General features: G+C 36.2%; 1 protein-coding gene across 1 annotated transcript in view; it reads left to right on the top strand.

Moving 5' to 3' along the window:
• The window catches only part of CCDC7 (coiled-coil domain containing 7), a 193,243-nt gene that overhangs the window by 153,834 nt on the left and 26,305 nt on the right, over nucleotides 1-13,104 (top strand). The window contains exons 27-28 of the mRNA XM_032474099.1: nucleotides 2,540-2,650; nucleotides 11,769-11,939. Coding sequence (XP_032329990.1) covers nucleotides 2,540-2,650; nucleotides 11,769-11,939 — 282 coding nt within the window. The remainder of the gene's footprint in view (nucleotides 1-2,539; nucleotides 2,651-11,768; nucleotides 11,940-13,104) is intronic.

Below are 13,104 nucleotides of genomic sequence, written 5' to 3'. Positions count from 1 at the left end.
AAAGTCATTGTATCTCAGTTTTGGAGGATAATTTTTCAGGATACAGAATTCTAGATTGGTTGATTTTGTTTTTCTTTCAACACCTTAAATATTTCTCTCCATTCTCTACTTGCTAGCGTAATTTGATGAGAAGTACAAGATATTTTTACCCTCTGTAGATAAGGTATTTTTGTATTTTGTTTTTGTTTTGCTCTGGAATCTTTCAAGATTTTCTCTTTGACTTTGATTTTCTGCAATTTGAGTATGATATGTATAGGTGTAGACTTTTTAGTATTTATCCTTTTTTGGTGTTCTCTGAGTTTCTGTGATCAATGGTTTGATGTCTGTCATTAATTTTTGAAAACTCTCAGCCAATATTTCTTCTGTTGCATTGTTTCTCCTTTTGATATTCTCATTATGTGTATATCACACCTTTTGTAATTGTCCAAAAGATCTCTAATACTCTGTTCCTTTTTTTTTCCATTAATTTTCTCTTTTCTTTTCAGTTTGGGGAGTGTTTAGTGTCATCTCTTGAAGCTCACTGATTTTTTCCTTGACTATGTCCAATCTAATGATGAGGACATCAAAGCATTCTATGTTTTTGTTGTAGTATTGTTGATTTGTAACATTTTCTTTTGATTTTTTTTCTTAGAGATTCCAAATGATCTCTGCTTACCTTACCCTTCTGTTTTTGCATGTTGCATCTTTTTCTGTGAGAGCTCTTAGCATATTAATTATTTGAAACACCCAGTATGATAATTCTAAAATCTCTGTCATACGAGTCTGGTGCTGATAGTCTTCAGACTGGTTTTTGACATTTAGCATGCCTTGCATTTGTTGTTGTGGTTGTTGTTGCTCTCTAGAATAATTCAAGCCTTCTGTTTCTTTACTGATTTTACTTATATTTATTTATTTTTCTTTACTGATTTTCTGTCTAGATGATCCGTCCATTATTGTAAATGGATTATTAAAGTCTCCTATTATTGATTTGCTATTTCTCTCTTCAGATCTGTCCATGTTTGCTTTATATGTTTAGGTGATCATTTGTTGGGTGCATATATATTTTAACTTGTTACATCCTCCTGTTTAATTGATCCTTTCATCATTATGTAATAACCTTCTTTTTGTGTTTTGGGAGGGTTTTCTATTAGTCTTTTTTTGTCTGACATGAGTATAGCTACCTCTGATATCCTTTGATTACCATTTGCTTGACATATCTTTTCCCATCCCTTCCTTTTCAGCCTATGTATGTCCTTAAGTCTAAACTGGATCTTTTGTTAATAGCATGTAATAGCATCTTATTTTTTATCCATTCTCCAATCTATGTGTTTTGATTGAAGACTATAATTTATTTATATTTAAAGTAATTTTGATAGTTAAGGACTTAGTATTGCCATTTTATTAGTTGTTTTCTGTCTCTCTTGTAGTTGTGAGGTGTCTGCTTAGAAATCCACTGTAATCTTATGGGGGGTTCTCTTGTATGCAGTAAGTTTTTTGCTGCTTTCAGAACTCTTTCTTCGTCTTTTAGCTTTGACAACTTAATTATATGTTTCAGCATAGACTTCTTTGGGTTCAGTCTATTTTCAGTCTTTCGAGATCCATGAGTTTGGATGTCAAGTTCCCTCCTCAGATTTCGAAAGTGTTAAGCCATTATTTCTTTAAATATGCTTCCTGTGCTTTTCTCATTCTCTTCTCCTTCTGGAACGCCTGTCTTGTGTGTAACTGTTCAGTTGATGGCATCTCTTAAGTCCTGTAGGCTTTCTTCACTCTTTTCCTTTTTGTTGTTCTACTGGGTAGTTTCAAATTACCTGTGTTTGAGCTCAGTGATTTCTTTTTCCTTTGCTGATCAAGTCTGCTTACTGAAAGCTTTCTATTAAATTCTTTGGTTAGTCATTGTGTTCTTCAGCTCCAGAATTTGTTTGGTTCTTTTATCTGGATTCTATCTCTTGTTGAACTTCTCATTTTGTATATGTATTGTTTTCCTGATTTTATTTAATTGTATATTTGTGTTCTCTTGTAGCTCATTGAGCAGCTTTAAGATGATTTTGAGTTTTCATCATATTAAAAAAATGTATATGACAGATCTATACTGACAGATCTGTATGGTTAGTCATGTAAGAAATATTAGCCGAAGATCATCATAATTTCTGCCTCATATATTTACCATACCAGCTTTACCAGAACTAGACAATTGTTAACATAATAATGATTCATAATTCTAGTTTACTTTATAATTTTGATAGGAATATCTTTTGGTGCTTCACCATAAATCAAGGTGTTAACTTTTGGATTGAGACAGAAATATATTCTGTACTAAGCAAATGAATGCCTAGGAGTGAATTGATAATTCTGCTTTTTCACAGAGTTTTATCAAGCATAAACATTAAACTCTGTTAAATGAACTTCTGGCATTCACTAAGTAATCACTTTTTTCTTCTTACCTGACGTAGTATGAAAGAATATTTTCCTAACCTTCTTGGAATTAGGCCCCAATAGATAGTCTCAGTCGTGTTTCCTGTGTTTAATTTACTGAAAGTTCTCTTTATCTTGATTGATGAAGATGTGGATGAACTCTCAGATGAGACTTTTACACTTAACGATGTAGAATCAGCTGCAGGATACAAGGATCAAATTCAAACAAGTGGAGTTTACCTCTTGGAAAGACTGGGAGGTATGTATGATATTGACATTTAAACATAGTTGTCATAAAACACTTGACAATTTAAAAATACATTTAAGTGTACAGCTACTTTATGTTCTTAGGTGAATATTTTCCTGAAGTTAAATGTTTTAGAACACACTTTACCAAAACTTGGATTTTTGCGGAACTTGTAAATGCTTTAATGCTATTAGCACCCCTCACTACTTCTCATGGTCTTTATTATTCTAATTCTTATAGTATATTTCTTAAATTTATTGAGGAAGAAACTCTACCTTTCTCATTTTTTGGAATATTGTTTCATAGAGAACAAGTTTAGGAAATATTTTTCATGGAATCTTATAGAGCTATTATGGTTACTTCATTTTTAAAGGTAAGACATTTAGCCAGCATTCACATTTCAGTTCTTGTCAAGTATCATTATCTGCTAAAACGTATTTGTTGTTATTCAGTACACCTGTTCTTGATACTGTAATCTGGTTTCAAGAAGGGAAAAGGAGCATTCATTCTTTACTGGATCTTGCTTTTGATATTGCTCTGTATTTTCTATTGTAATTCTTGATATTGGTATATTTTTTGGTGTATATTTTAAATAAATTTATTTATCTATTTTTTTCTATTTGCTTCAAAAATGGATTTGAGGAAAAATGGAGATTATCAGAAGGACTAGAAAATTTTTATTTGGATTTTTAACTTAGTATAATAGACAATTTAATCTATCTTTGAGCATCTTATGAACCAAATAAAACCCAGGTGTTTTAGATTCCGTTACTTTTATTTTCAAATATGGAAAGGTATAAGAATTAATGTAATGAACACTGGTGTGTCTGTTTCCAGCTTAACAAATATAACGTGTCTTTCGTATTTTAAGTCCTCCCTCTATTCTTCGCACATCACTGCTTCCTGCTGTTCTGAGTGTGGTGTTTGTCGTTGCAGTGCATTTCTTTACACTTGCATCAGGGGTGCTTTCGTCTGTAAAGGGTTTGTGCTGTTGGTTGTTTATAGTTGTGCTGTACGTCTTCTTAGGCAACTTGCTTTTTTGGTTCAACATCACTGTTGATAATTGTAGTTCTTGTTCATTTGGTTTTATTGCCGATTACCCTTCATAATGTGAGTGGGCATGTTTCCTCAGTTAAAGACCTTAAGAGAAAAAAAACTGAAGTCTTCTAGAGAGGAAGGAATTCTGCCTCCATACTGCCTTAGACTTAAGACTGAAACATTGATTCCTGCCAGAATTTCCAGCCTGCAATCCAGCCGTATAGATTTTGGACTTGTCAACCCCCACAATTGATGAGCCAATTCCTTAAAATCTCTTTCTCTTTCTCCTCTGGAGAGCCCAACCTGGTACAGATTTTGGAAGAGAATCTCAAGGATGAATTTTCCAAATTGGTTCTGGGTTTTTTAAGTTAGTTTTCTAATCTGATTAGTTTTAAATGCACAGATGACTATTTCCAGCAGTAAAGAGAACACTGATGGTTCATGGTTTGATGTTGCAAGAGAAATCTACCAAAAATCACCATTGACTTCTCATAATCAAATAATTACGATGTAGGCTTCTGGGTGACCATCTCTTTGATACTTTAGAACATTTTTGTCAAACTAATGAATATAATGAGGTTGACTGGTTGCTCCTGATTGTGCTGGACAAGATGGGGGAAAGTAAACGGCGAGCTCAGGTGGGAGTCACATTCCCAGCTCAAGCACCACATAAATGACTGGAAAGCTTCTATGTCTACTGCGAAAGGAACTCGCATCTCCTGCAGCTGCAGGGCTGAGATTGCTGAAAACCAAATCTAGTGTCTTCTTGAAAGTGGCTGAATTATAAAACACACTGAATTCCAACCTTACAGAGTTTCTGCTATTAAGATGAGAACTTTGATTGGAAAGGAGTGGGATCTTGAAAAGTGGAGTGGTGATACATGGGAAGATAGCGATGAAGCCAGGGACACTGACACTTGAATCCTGCTGAGTCTTCCTTGTCCTTACAAGAAGGCTTCCCACCTTTGTATGATGAGATTAAGCTTTGACTGAGGAAACTGTAATCGCCTCCTTTGAGGTGGTCACCATGCAAGACACTCCTGATTTTCCTCAAGACTCATCCCATCTCTCCTCTTTGCTTCTCGACCTGTAACTAGGCTCAAGTTTCAGCAGACCTCTGAACATGAAGTACAAGGTGTGATCTATGAGGAGGCATGCTGCACTCCAAAAGAACTGTATTCTTTTTTCCAATTGATAACAGTTAGAAATCTTGGAAATATGTGTAGGAATTGATACTAAGGGTGTAATATAATGGTGAAGGAACATAAAGTTTGATCACATCAATTTTTTTATATAGACCCAATAAGAAGAAATTCTGCATTTAATGTTGCATCTTGGAAGGTTAGAAAGTGCTTTAACAGTTTTTTCGTTTGGCGGAAACATGGAACAAAAAGTGTCCCACAGTAAATGAAATTAAAATGCAGAGCTAAAGTAAACCAAGGAACCTATTTTCACCTCTAGTATAAAAGTTAAAAAAAATTTTAAATAACTGTGGCTACAATGATTTGTTATTGGATGCACAATGTAAAAAGATATGAAGTGTGACATCAGTAGCATAAAATGTGGGAGGTGAAGAAAAATGTAAAGTTTCTGTATGTGATTGAAGTAAGTTGTTACCAGCTTACAATAGACTATGTCTGTAACATGTAGTATGTGAGCCTCATGGCAACCACAAAGAAAATATTTGTGGTAAAAACATGTGTAAGGAGAAAGGAATGAAAGCATATCACTACAAAAAATAAATCACCGCAGAAGACAGCAAGAGAGGAAGAAAGGAACAAAGGAACTAAAAGAAACATTAACAAAACGAAAATAACAAGATCTTACCTATCAGTAATTACTCAGAAACAGTGAATGGGTGAATGGATTAAAAAGAAAAATCCAACAGTAGGCTACCTCCAAGAGACCTGCTTTAGCTTTAAGGAAATTTATAGGCCCAAAGTGAAGGGACAGAACAAGATATTCCATGTAAACGACAACCAGAAGAGAGCAGGAGTGGCTGTACTTGTATCACATAAAACAGAGTTTCAGTCAAAATTGGTCCAAAGAGACAAAGGAGGTCACTATATAGTGATAAAGGGGTCAGTTCAACAAGAAGATACAATTTTGTGTGTATATCTATACATATACACACATAATTATATCCTTTTGTTGAATAAGATATGTATGATTATTTAGATGCTCCAGTGTTGAGAACATTAGAACATCTCAGTAAAGCAAATATTAGCATAACTGAAGGGAGAAATACACAGCAATACAATAATAGTAGGGTTGTTCAGTGCCCCACTTCCAACATTATAGATCATCTAGACAAAATTAAAACACAATAGACCTGAATAACATTATAGACCAGAGGTTCCTAAAAGACATCGTAACATTCCATCCAACCTGACGTGAATACACATTCTTATTCTCAAGCTCACACAGAAAATTTTCCACAATAGATCATATACAGGACTACAAAGAAAATCAACAAAATTAAGAGGATTGGAATTATGTCACGCACCTTTAACAAGAATGCTGTGAAACTAGAAATCAATAACAGGGAGAAAATGGAAAATGTTACAGATACATGGAATTAAACAGCAGACTCCTGAACAGCCAGTCTGTCAAAGAAGAAACCAAAAAGGAAATCAGAATGCATCTTGAGACAAATGAAAATGAAAAATAATGTGCTGATGAGATACAGCAAAGTGGTTCTAAGAGGGAAATTTACAGCAATAAATCCTACACTAAGATAAAAGGAAGCTCTCATGTCAATAGCCTAAGTATACGTAAAGGAATTAGAGAAGGAAGAATAACCCCCAAGTTAGCAGTAGGAAGAAAATAATAGACTAAAGCAAAAATAAATGAAGTAGAGACTAGAAAGATAATAGAAAAATATCAGTGAAACAAAGAGTTGATTATTTGAAAAGATAAACAACATTGGAAATCCTTTAGGTAGACTAACAAAAAACAAACAAACAAAAGGACTCAAATTTATAACTGAAAGAGGAAACAATACTGACCAGTAGAATACTGCGCACCAAGGGAGCAGGTGCTGTTCATTGGTTACTAAGTTCAGGGGAGGACTCTGAGCACTTTTGCCCATTTCCTCTTGGTATCAGAATTGCTAATGAAAACACAATACAGTCGAACACTGGGTGAAACAATTTCTGCTTACATGAGAAGAGCCAGAGCAAGGTGAGCCTCAGTACTGTCGGTCCCCACGGTTAGCAGGGCTCTCCCCGGGGCCAGTGGAAGGCGACTTGCCTATGCACGCTCCTCCTGTGCCACAGAGGAAGAGCCCTCCTCCTGCCCCACGGGAGACAGAGAAGACAGTGGGGCAGATTCCACAAGACCCAGAATCTCCGCACGTGAACGAGAGCACGCACACTCACTGAGTGTGAAACAAGGAAAGATTTCCCCCACACAAGGTGATCAGTTTGACAGAGTCTGTGTGTGTTCTTTATCTCTTGGTAAAAAGTGTTCCCAGCCCCAGGCTTGTTCTTACGTGGGCAAGTAGGAGCTCAAAGACCGCATGCATGAGACCACGTTTCCCCCAAATTACAGCTGAACGTCACAGAAATACAGAAGATCATAATAGACTATATGAACATCAGTACACTGGATAACCCAGAAAAAATGGATCAATTCCTAGAAACGTAAAACCTATAAAGATTGAATCATGAAACTGTGAAAGAAATATCTGAATTACTTTTCTGTACACCTGAAACGAACAACATATTAAATCAACTATACTTCAATAAAAAAGAAAATGACAGTCCAGTATCCATGGTGACCATAAATACCAAAATCCTCAATAAAATGCTATCAAAGTAAATTCAATAGTATAAGATTATACACTGTAATCAAGTGGGAATCATTCAGAATGCAAGGATGGTCTAACATTTACAAGCCAGTAAATGTGCTTGATCACTACATTAACAAAATGAAGGACGAAAATCATATGATCATCCCAAGAGATGCAGAAAAAAAAGCATTTGACGAAAACCAGCATTTATTCATGATCAAAACCCAACAAAGTGGTACAGGAGAATCATAGTCAACATCCTAAGGGCCATATATGACAAACCCACAGCTAGTAATATAGTCAACTGTGAAAAGCTGAAAGGTTTTCACCTGATGTTAGAAATGAGACCAGGTGCCCACTCTCTCCACTCCTAGTCAGCAAAATAATGGAAGTCCTAGCTGAAAGCAGTGAGCCACAGGAAAGAGAGAAGAGGCATCCGGGTCAGAAAGGAAGAGGCAGAAGTAGCTGTTTGCAGATGGCGTGGTGGTGTGTGTGGGAGGCCCCCGAGACACCACCAAGACCTTTCAGAAGAAAAAAGAGTTTTCAGTGAAGTTTCAGGATACAGATCAATATAGAAAAATGAGTTGTGTTTCTGTACACTAGCAAAGAATGAAAGAAAAAACTACCTGGAAAAGAGAAAAATCTCATTTAAAATAGCATCAAAACAATAAATTACTTAGGAATAAATTTAGCCAAGGTGGTGAAAATCTGTATACTAGAAACTGTAAGATTTTGATGAAAAAAAAATGGTTTGGGTCACAAGTAAATGGAACAATATCCTGTGTTTGTGGGGTAGAAGAATTAAATATTGTTAAAAAGTGCATACCTCCCAAAACATTGATAGATATAATGCAGTCTCTATCAAAATTCCAGCAGCATTTCAACAGAAATTGAAATGCTATTCTATATTTTGTGTGGAACTGAAAGACCCCAAACAGCCAAAGCATCCCGAGAAAGAAGAGCAGACCTGGAGACATAGCACCTCCTGATTGCAGACTGCATCCTGCGAAGATGCTGCCATCATGACTGTGTGGTGCTGGCATAAAAACAGACACAGTGATGAATGGAACAGAGTCGAGAGTCCAGAAGTAAACCTGGGCATATAAGGTAAACTAATACTTCACAAGGGAGCCAAGAATACCCAGTGGGGAAAGGTAGTCTCTTAAATTAATGTGCTGGGAAAATTGGGTATCTACCTGCGAAAGAATGAAATTGATCCCTCAGCCTATACATGACACAAAAGTCAACTTGAAATGGATTAAAATATGCAACATATGACCAAAAACCATAAATTTTCTAGAAGAAAACATAGAGGAAAAGCCCCTTGACAGTGGGGTCCTGGCAGTGAGGTTTTTTTGGGGGGGGATATGACTACAAAAGCAAAAACAAGTAGGACAACATCAAACCAAAATACTTCTGCACAGCGAAAGGAACAACCCACAAAATGAAGAGGCGCCCTACAGTAAAGGAGAAAATATGTGCAAATTACATATTGGGTAAGATATCAATATCCAAAATGTAAAGAACTTACACAACTCAATAGTAAAATCTCTAAAAATCCAATTGAAAAATGGGCAGATGATCTAAACAGACATTTCCCAAAGAAAACATACAAATGGCCAGCAGGTACATAAAAAGATGCACACATTCTTTAAAAATTTTCTCCAGCTTTGTTGAGATATAATTGACATATAACATTATGTAAGTTTAAGGTTTACCATGTGATGATTTGATACACACTTACATTGCAAAATGAATTCCACAGAAAGATAAACATGTCTGTCACCTCACATAATTTTTTTTTTTTGGAGTAAAACTTTTAAGTTCTATTCTCTAGGAAACTTTGAAGTATAGTACAACATTGTTGACTACAGTCACCATACTGTATCTCTTACTCTTATAACTAGAAGTTTAGGACCCTTTAATTTCCCCATTTTCCCCATCCTTGGGTCCCTGGCAAACAGCAGTCTACTCGGTGTGTTTCTGTGCGTTTGGGACTTTCTAGGTTCCACATAAAAGTGAGGTCATACAGTACTTGTCTTTCTCTGTCAAACATTTCACTGAGCATAGTATCGTCGAGGTCCATCATGTTGTCACAAATGGCAAGATTTCCTTATCTATATGGTTGGATAATATTCCCTTCTATATATATATATACACACCATGTTTCTTTCATCCACCGTCTGTTGAAAGGCACCTAGATTGTTCCCGTATCTTGGCTATTGTGATTAATGCTATAACGAATGTGGGAGTGCAGATCTCTCTCCAAGATTCTGACTTAGTTTCCTTCAGATACATATCCAGAAGTGGGAGTGCTGAATCGTGTGGCAGTTTCATTTTTAATTTTTTGAGAAACCGCCATGTGTTTCTCGCTGGCAGTACTAATTTACATTCCCACCAGAAGCACACAAGGGTTCCCTTTTCTCCATGTCCTCGCCAACACTTATCACTCGTCCTTTTTTGTTGTTGTTTTTGATAAGGCAAGGCTGAGTTTATTGCTCACAGTGATGGGAGGAAACACTCCGCAGGGCCTGCATACCTCCCAAAGTGGGAGGCCAAGCTGTGGTTTTTACTTATAAGCTTTTGCACAGAAAAGATAAATAGAAACAAAACAGGAAGGTAACCTACGGAATAGGAGAAAGTATTTGCAAATAATAATATATAATATCTATTATTATTAATATTAATATTAATATATTATTAATATTAATTATTATTATTATTAATATTAATATATATAATAATAATATATAAACAGCTCATATACCCTAATAACTAAAAAACAAACAACCCAATCCAAAAATTGGCAGAAGACCTATATAAGCATTTCTCGAGTGAAGGCGTATAAATGGCCAACAGGCACATGAAAAAATGGTCAATATTGCTAATTATCAGAGAAATGCAAATCAAAACTGCAATTGAAGTATCACCTCACACCAGTCAGAATGGCCATCATTGAAAAGTCCACAAATGACAAATGCTGGAGATGCTGTGGAGGAAAGGGAGCCCTCCTGCACTGCTGGTGGGAATGCAGTTTGGTGCAGCCACTGTGGAAAACAGTGTGGAGGTTCCTCAAAAGACTAGGAATAGACTTACCATGTGATTCAGCAATCCCACTCCTAGGCATACATCTGGAGGAAGCTCTCATTTTAAAAGATACGTGCACCCCAGTGTTTGCAGCAGCACTATACACAATAGCCAAAACATGCAGACAACCGAAATGTCCATCGGCAGATGACTGGATACAGGAGCTGTGGTATATTTATACAATGGAGTACTACTCAGCCATAAGAAAGAATAGAATGATGCCATTTGCAGCAACATGGATGGAACTTGGAGATTGTCATTCTAAGTGAAGTAAACCAGAAAGAGAAAGAAAAATACCATATGATGTTACTTATATGTGGAATCTAAAACCTTGACACAAATGAACTCATTTACAAAACAGAAAGAGACTCCCAGACATAGAAAACTCATGGTTACCAAGGGGGAAGGGGGTGGGAAGGGATAAATTGGGAGTTTGAGATTCACAGATACTATTATATGTAAACTAAACAAACAACAAGTATAGTAACCTGTGGTGAACAATAATATGAAAAGGAATGTATGTGTGTAACACATGTGACTGAAACCTTATGCTGTGCACCAGAAATTTGACAACATGGTGAACTGACTATACTTCAAATAAAAAACAAAGAAAAATGGCACTGATGGACTTGCTCCGTGCATGGTTGCCACACACCTTCAGTTTGCAAAGAGCAGTATCTGTGACGTGCAGTAAAGTGCGGTGTGCCTGTGCCCTCGCCTTGCATCTGCCGCTCGTGCTACTGCGCGTCAGGTTACGGTGCACTCACGTCACATGCCCAGTCCCAGAGGACATTTGAGTTCGCTTGCTGGAGAATAAGTTTTGGAGTCTAAAAGAACAAAATTCATTTCAAGCTCCTGCACTTAACAGCACTGTGTGACCTTTGAAAGTATGCATAATCTCTCTAAACTCTACTTCCCCCATCTGTTCAATGAGAATAAAAATACCTACTTCCTAGAATTCTTGTGAGGATTAAATGAGATAATATGTGAAAAATGCTCGTTATCATGGCTGGCCTCTAGTAGCTATTAAGCTTTTAAAAATTATTAGACCTGTTTGTATTTAATTGAATAAGCAGTATATTAAGTTATTAATTAAACAGGATTAAGTAATTGTAAGGTAACATATCTCTAATTAATTTTATGTACTATAATTTTACCCCAACAAAATGTTAGTTTTAAATCAACTAATCTGGTAATCTTTTATTATTACAGTTAAAAATAAAGCAGCTTCAGAACTTCCAGATACAGCAGAAAATCTTCCAGATACAGCAGAAAACCTTCCAGATACAGCAGAAAATCTTCCAGATACAGCAGGAAATCTTCCAGAAATGAATCCATCAGTTAGTGACCTAATATTTCAATTAGGTTTAAACAAAGTGGTAGGTGAGTAGAGGTTTGCGTTTGGGCACAGTGGAGCCGATGCCGGGAGTTAAAGCAGCTCAGCTGTGTAGCGCAGTTACAAAAGAAAACAGAAGACTCAAACGTGGAGCAGTTGAATACATTTGGTCCTCTGTGCCCCTTGGTTTCGCATCTGCAGGTTCAGTCGTCCACAGATCAAAAATATTCAGGAAAAAAATTTTTCAGAAATTTCCAAAAAGCAAAACTTGAATTTTCCATGCACTGGCAACTGTTTACATGGCATTTACTTTGTATTTACAACAACTTGTGTAGCATGTACGTGGTATTAGGTATTACAGTCATCTAGAGAGGATTTAAAGTGTACGGAAGGATGAGCATAGGTTATGAAGATACTCAGCCATTTCATGTAAGGAACTCGAGCATCTGTGGATTTTGGTATCCACAGGGGGTCCTGGAGCCAATCCCCTGCAGATAACTGAGGGACAACTATAATAATTTCATTCTAACTAACCAATCTATGTATCACTTAACGTGTGTCTTTAAAAGAATTTCTCATGTGCTCATGAGGTATCTCCTCACACCAGTCAGAATGGCCATCATTCAAAAGTCCACAAACAATAAATGCTGGAGAGGCTGTGGAGAAAAGGGAACCCTCCTACACTGCTGGTGGGAATGCAGTTTGGTGCAGCCACTGTGGAGAACGGTATGGAGATTCTTCAAAAAACTGAAAATAGAGTTACCACATGATCCAGCAAATCCCACTCCTGGGCAGGTATCTAGAGGAAACTCTAATTTGAAAAGCTACATGCACCGCAGTGTTCACAGCAGCACTGTTTACAGTAGCCAAGGCATGCAGCCTAAATGTCCGTCAACATTTGAATCCCCTAAAAAAAAGGCTGGGTACAAGTAATTCTGTAATTACAAAGGACAGTATACATACATGTACATAAGGAAATAAACAGTTAAACAATAATTGAACAAAATTTTAACAATTGTAATAATTATATGATAGGTTATTATATTTATAATATGTATAACAATAGTGCAAAAATGGGGAAGAAAGACTAATACTATATAAAGGTAGCATTTCTGTACCTCACTGGAATTACTGGAATTTAATTACAAGTCTGAAGTAAATTCTTCTTTCAATTGAGAAAAAATTGACATAGAGCATTGTATATTTAAAATT

The sequence above is a fragment of the Camelus ferus genome, chromosome 35 (genome assembly GCF_009834535.1).
Source record: "Camelus ferus isolate YT-003-E chromosome 35, BCGSAC_Cfer_1.0, whole genome shotgun sequence".
In the NCBI taxonomy this organism is placed as follows: domain Eukaryota; kingdom Metazoa; phylum Chordata; class Mammalia; order Artiodactyla; family Camelidae; genus Camelus; species Camelus ferus.
The sequence above is the reverse complement of the archived record's forward strand: the minus strand, read 5'-3'. Positions and strand labels throughout refer to the sequence as shown.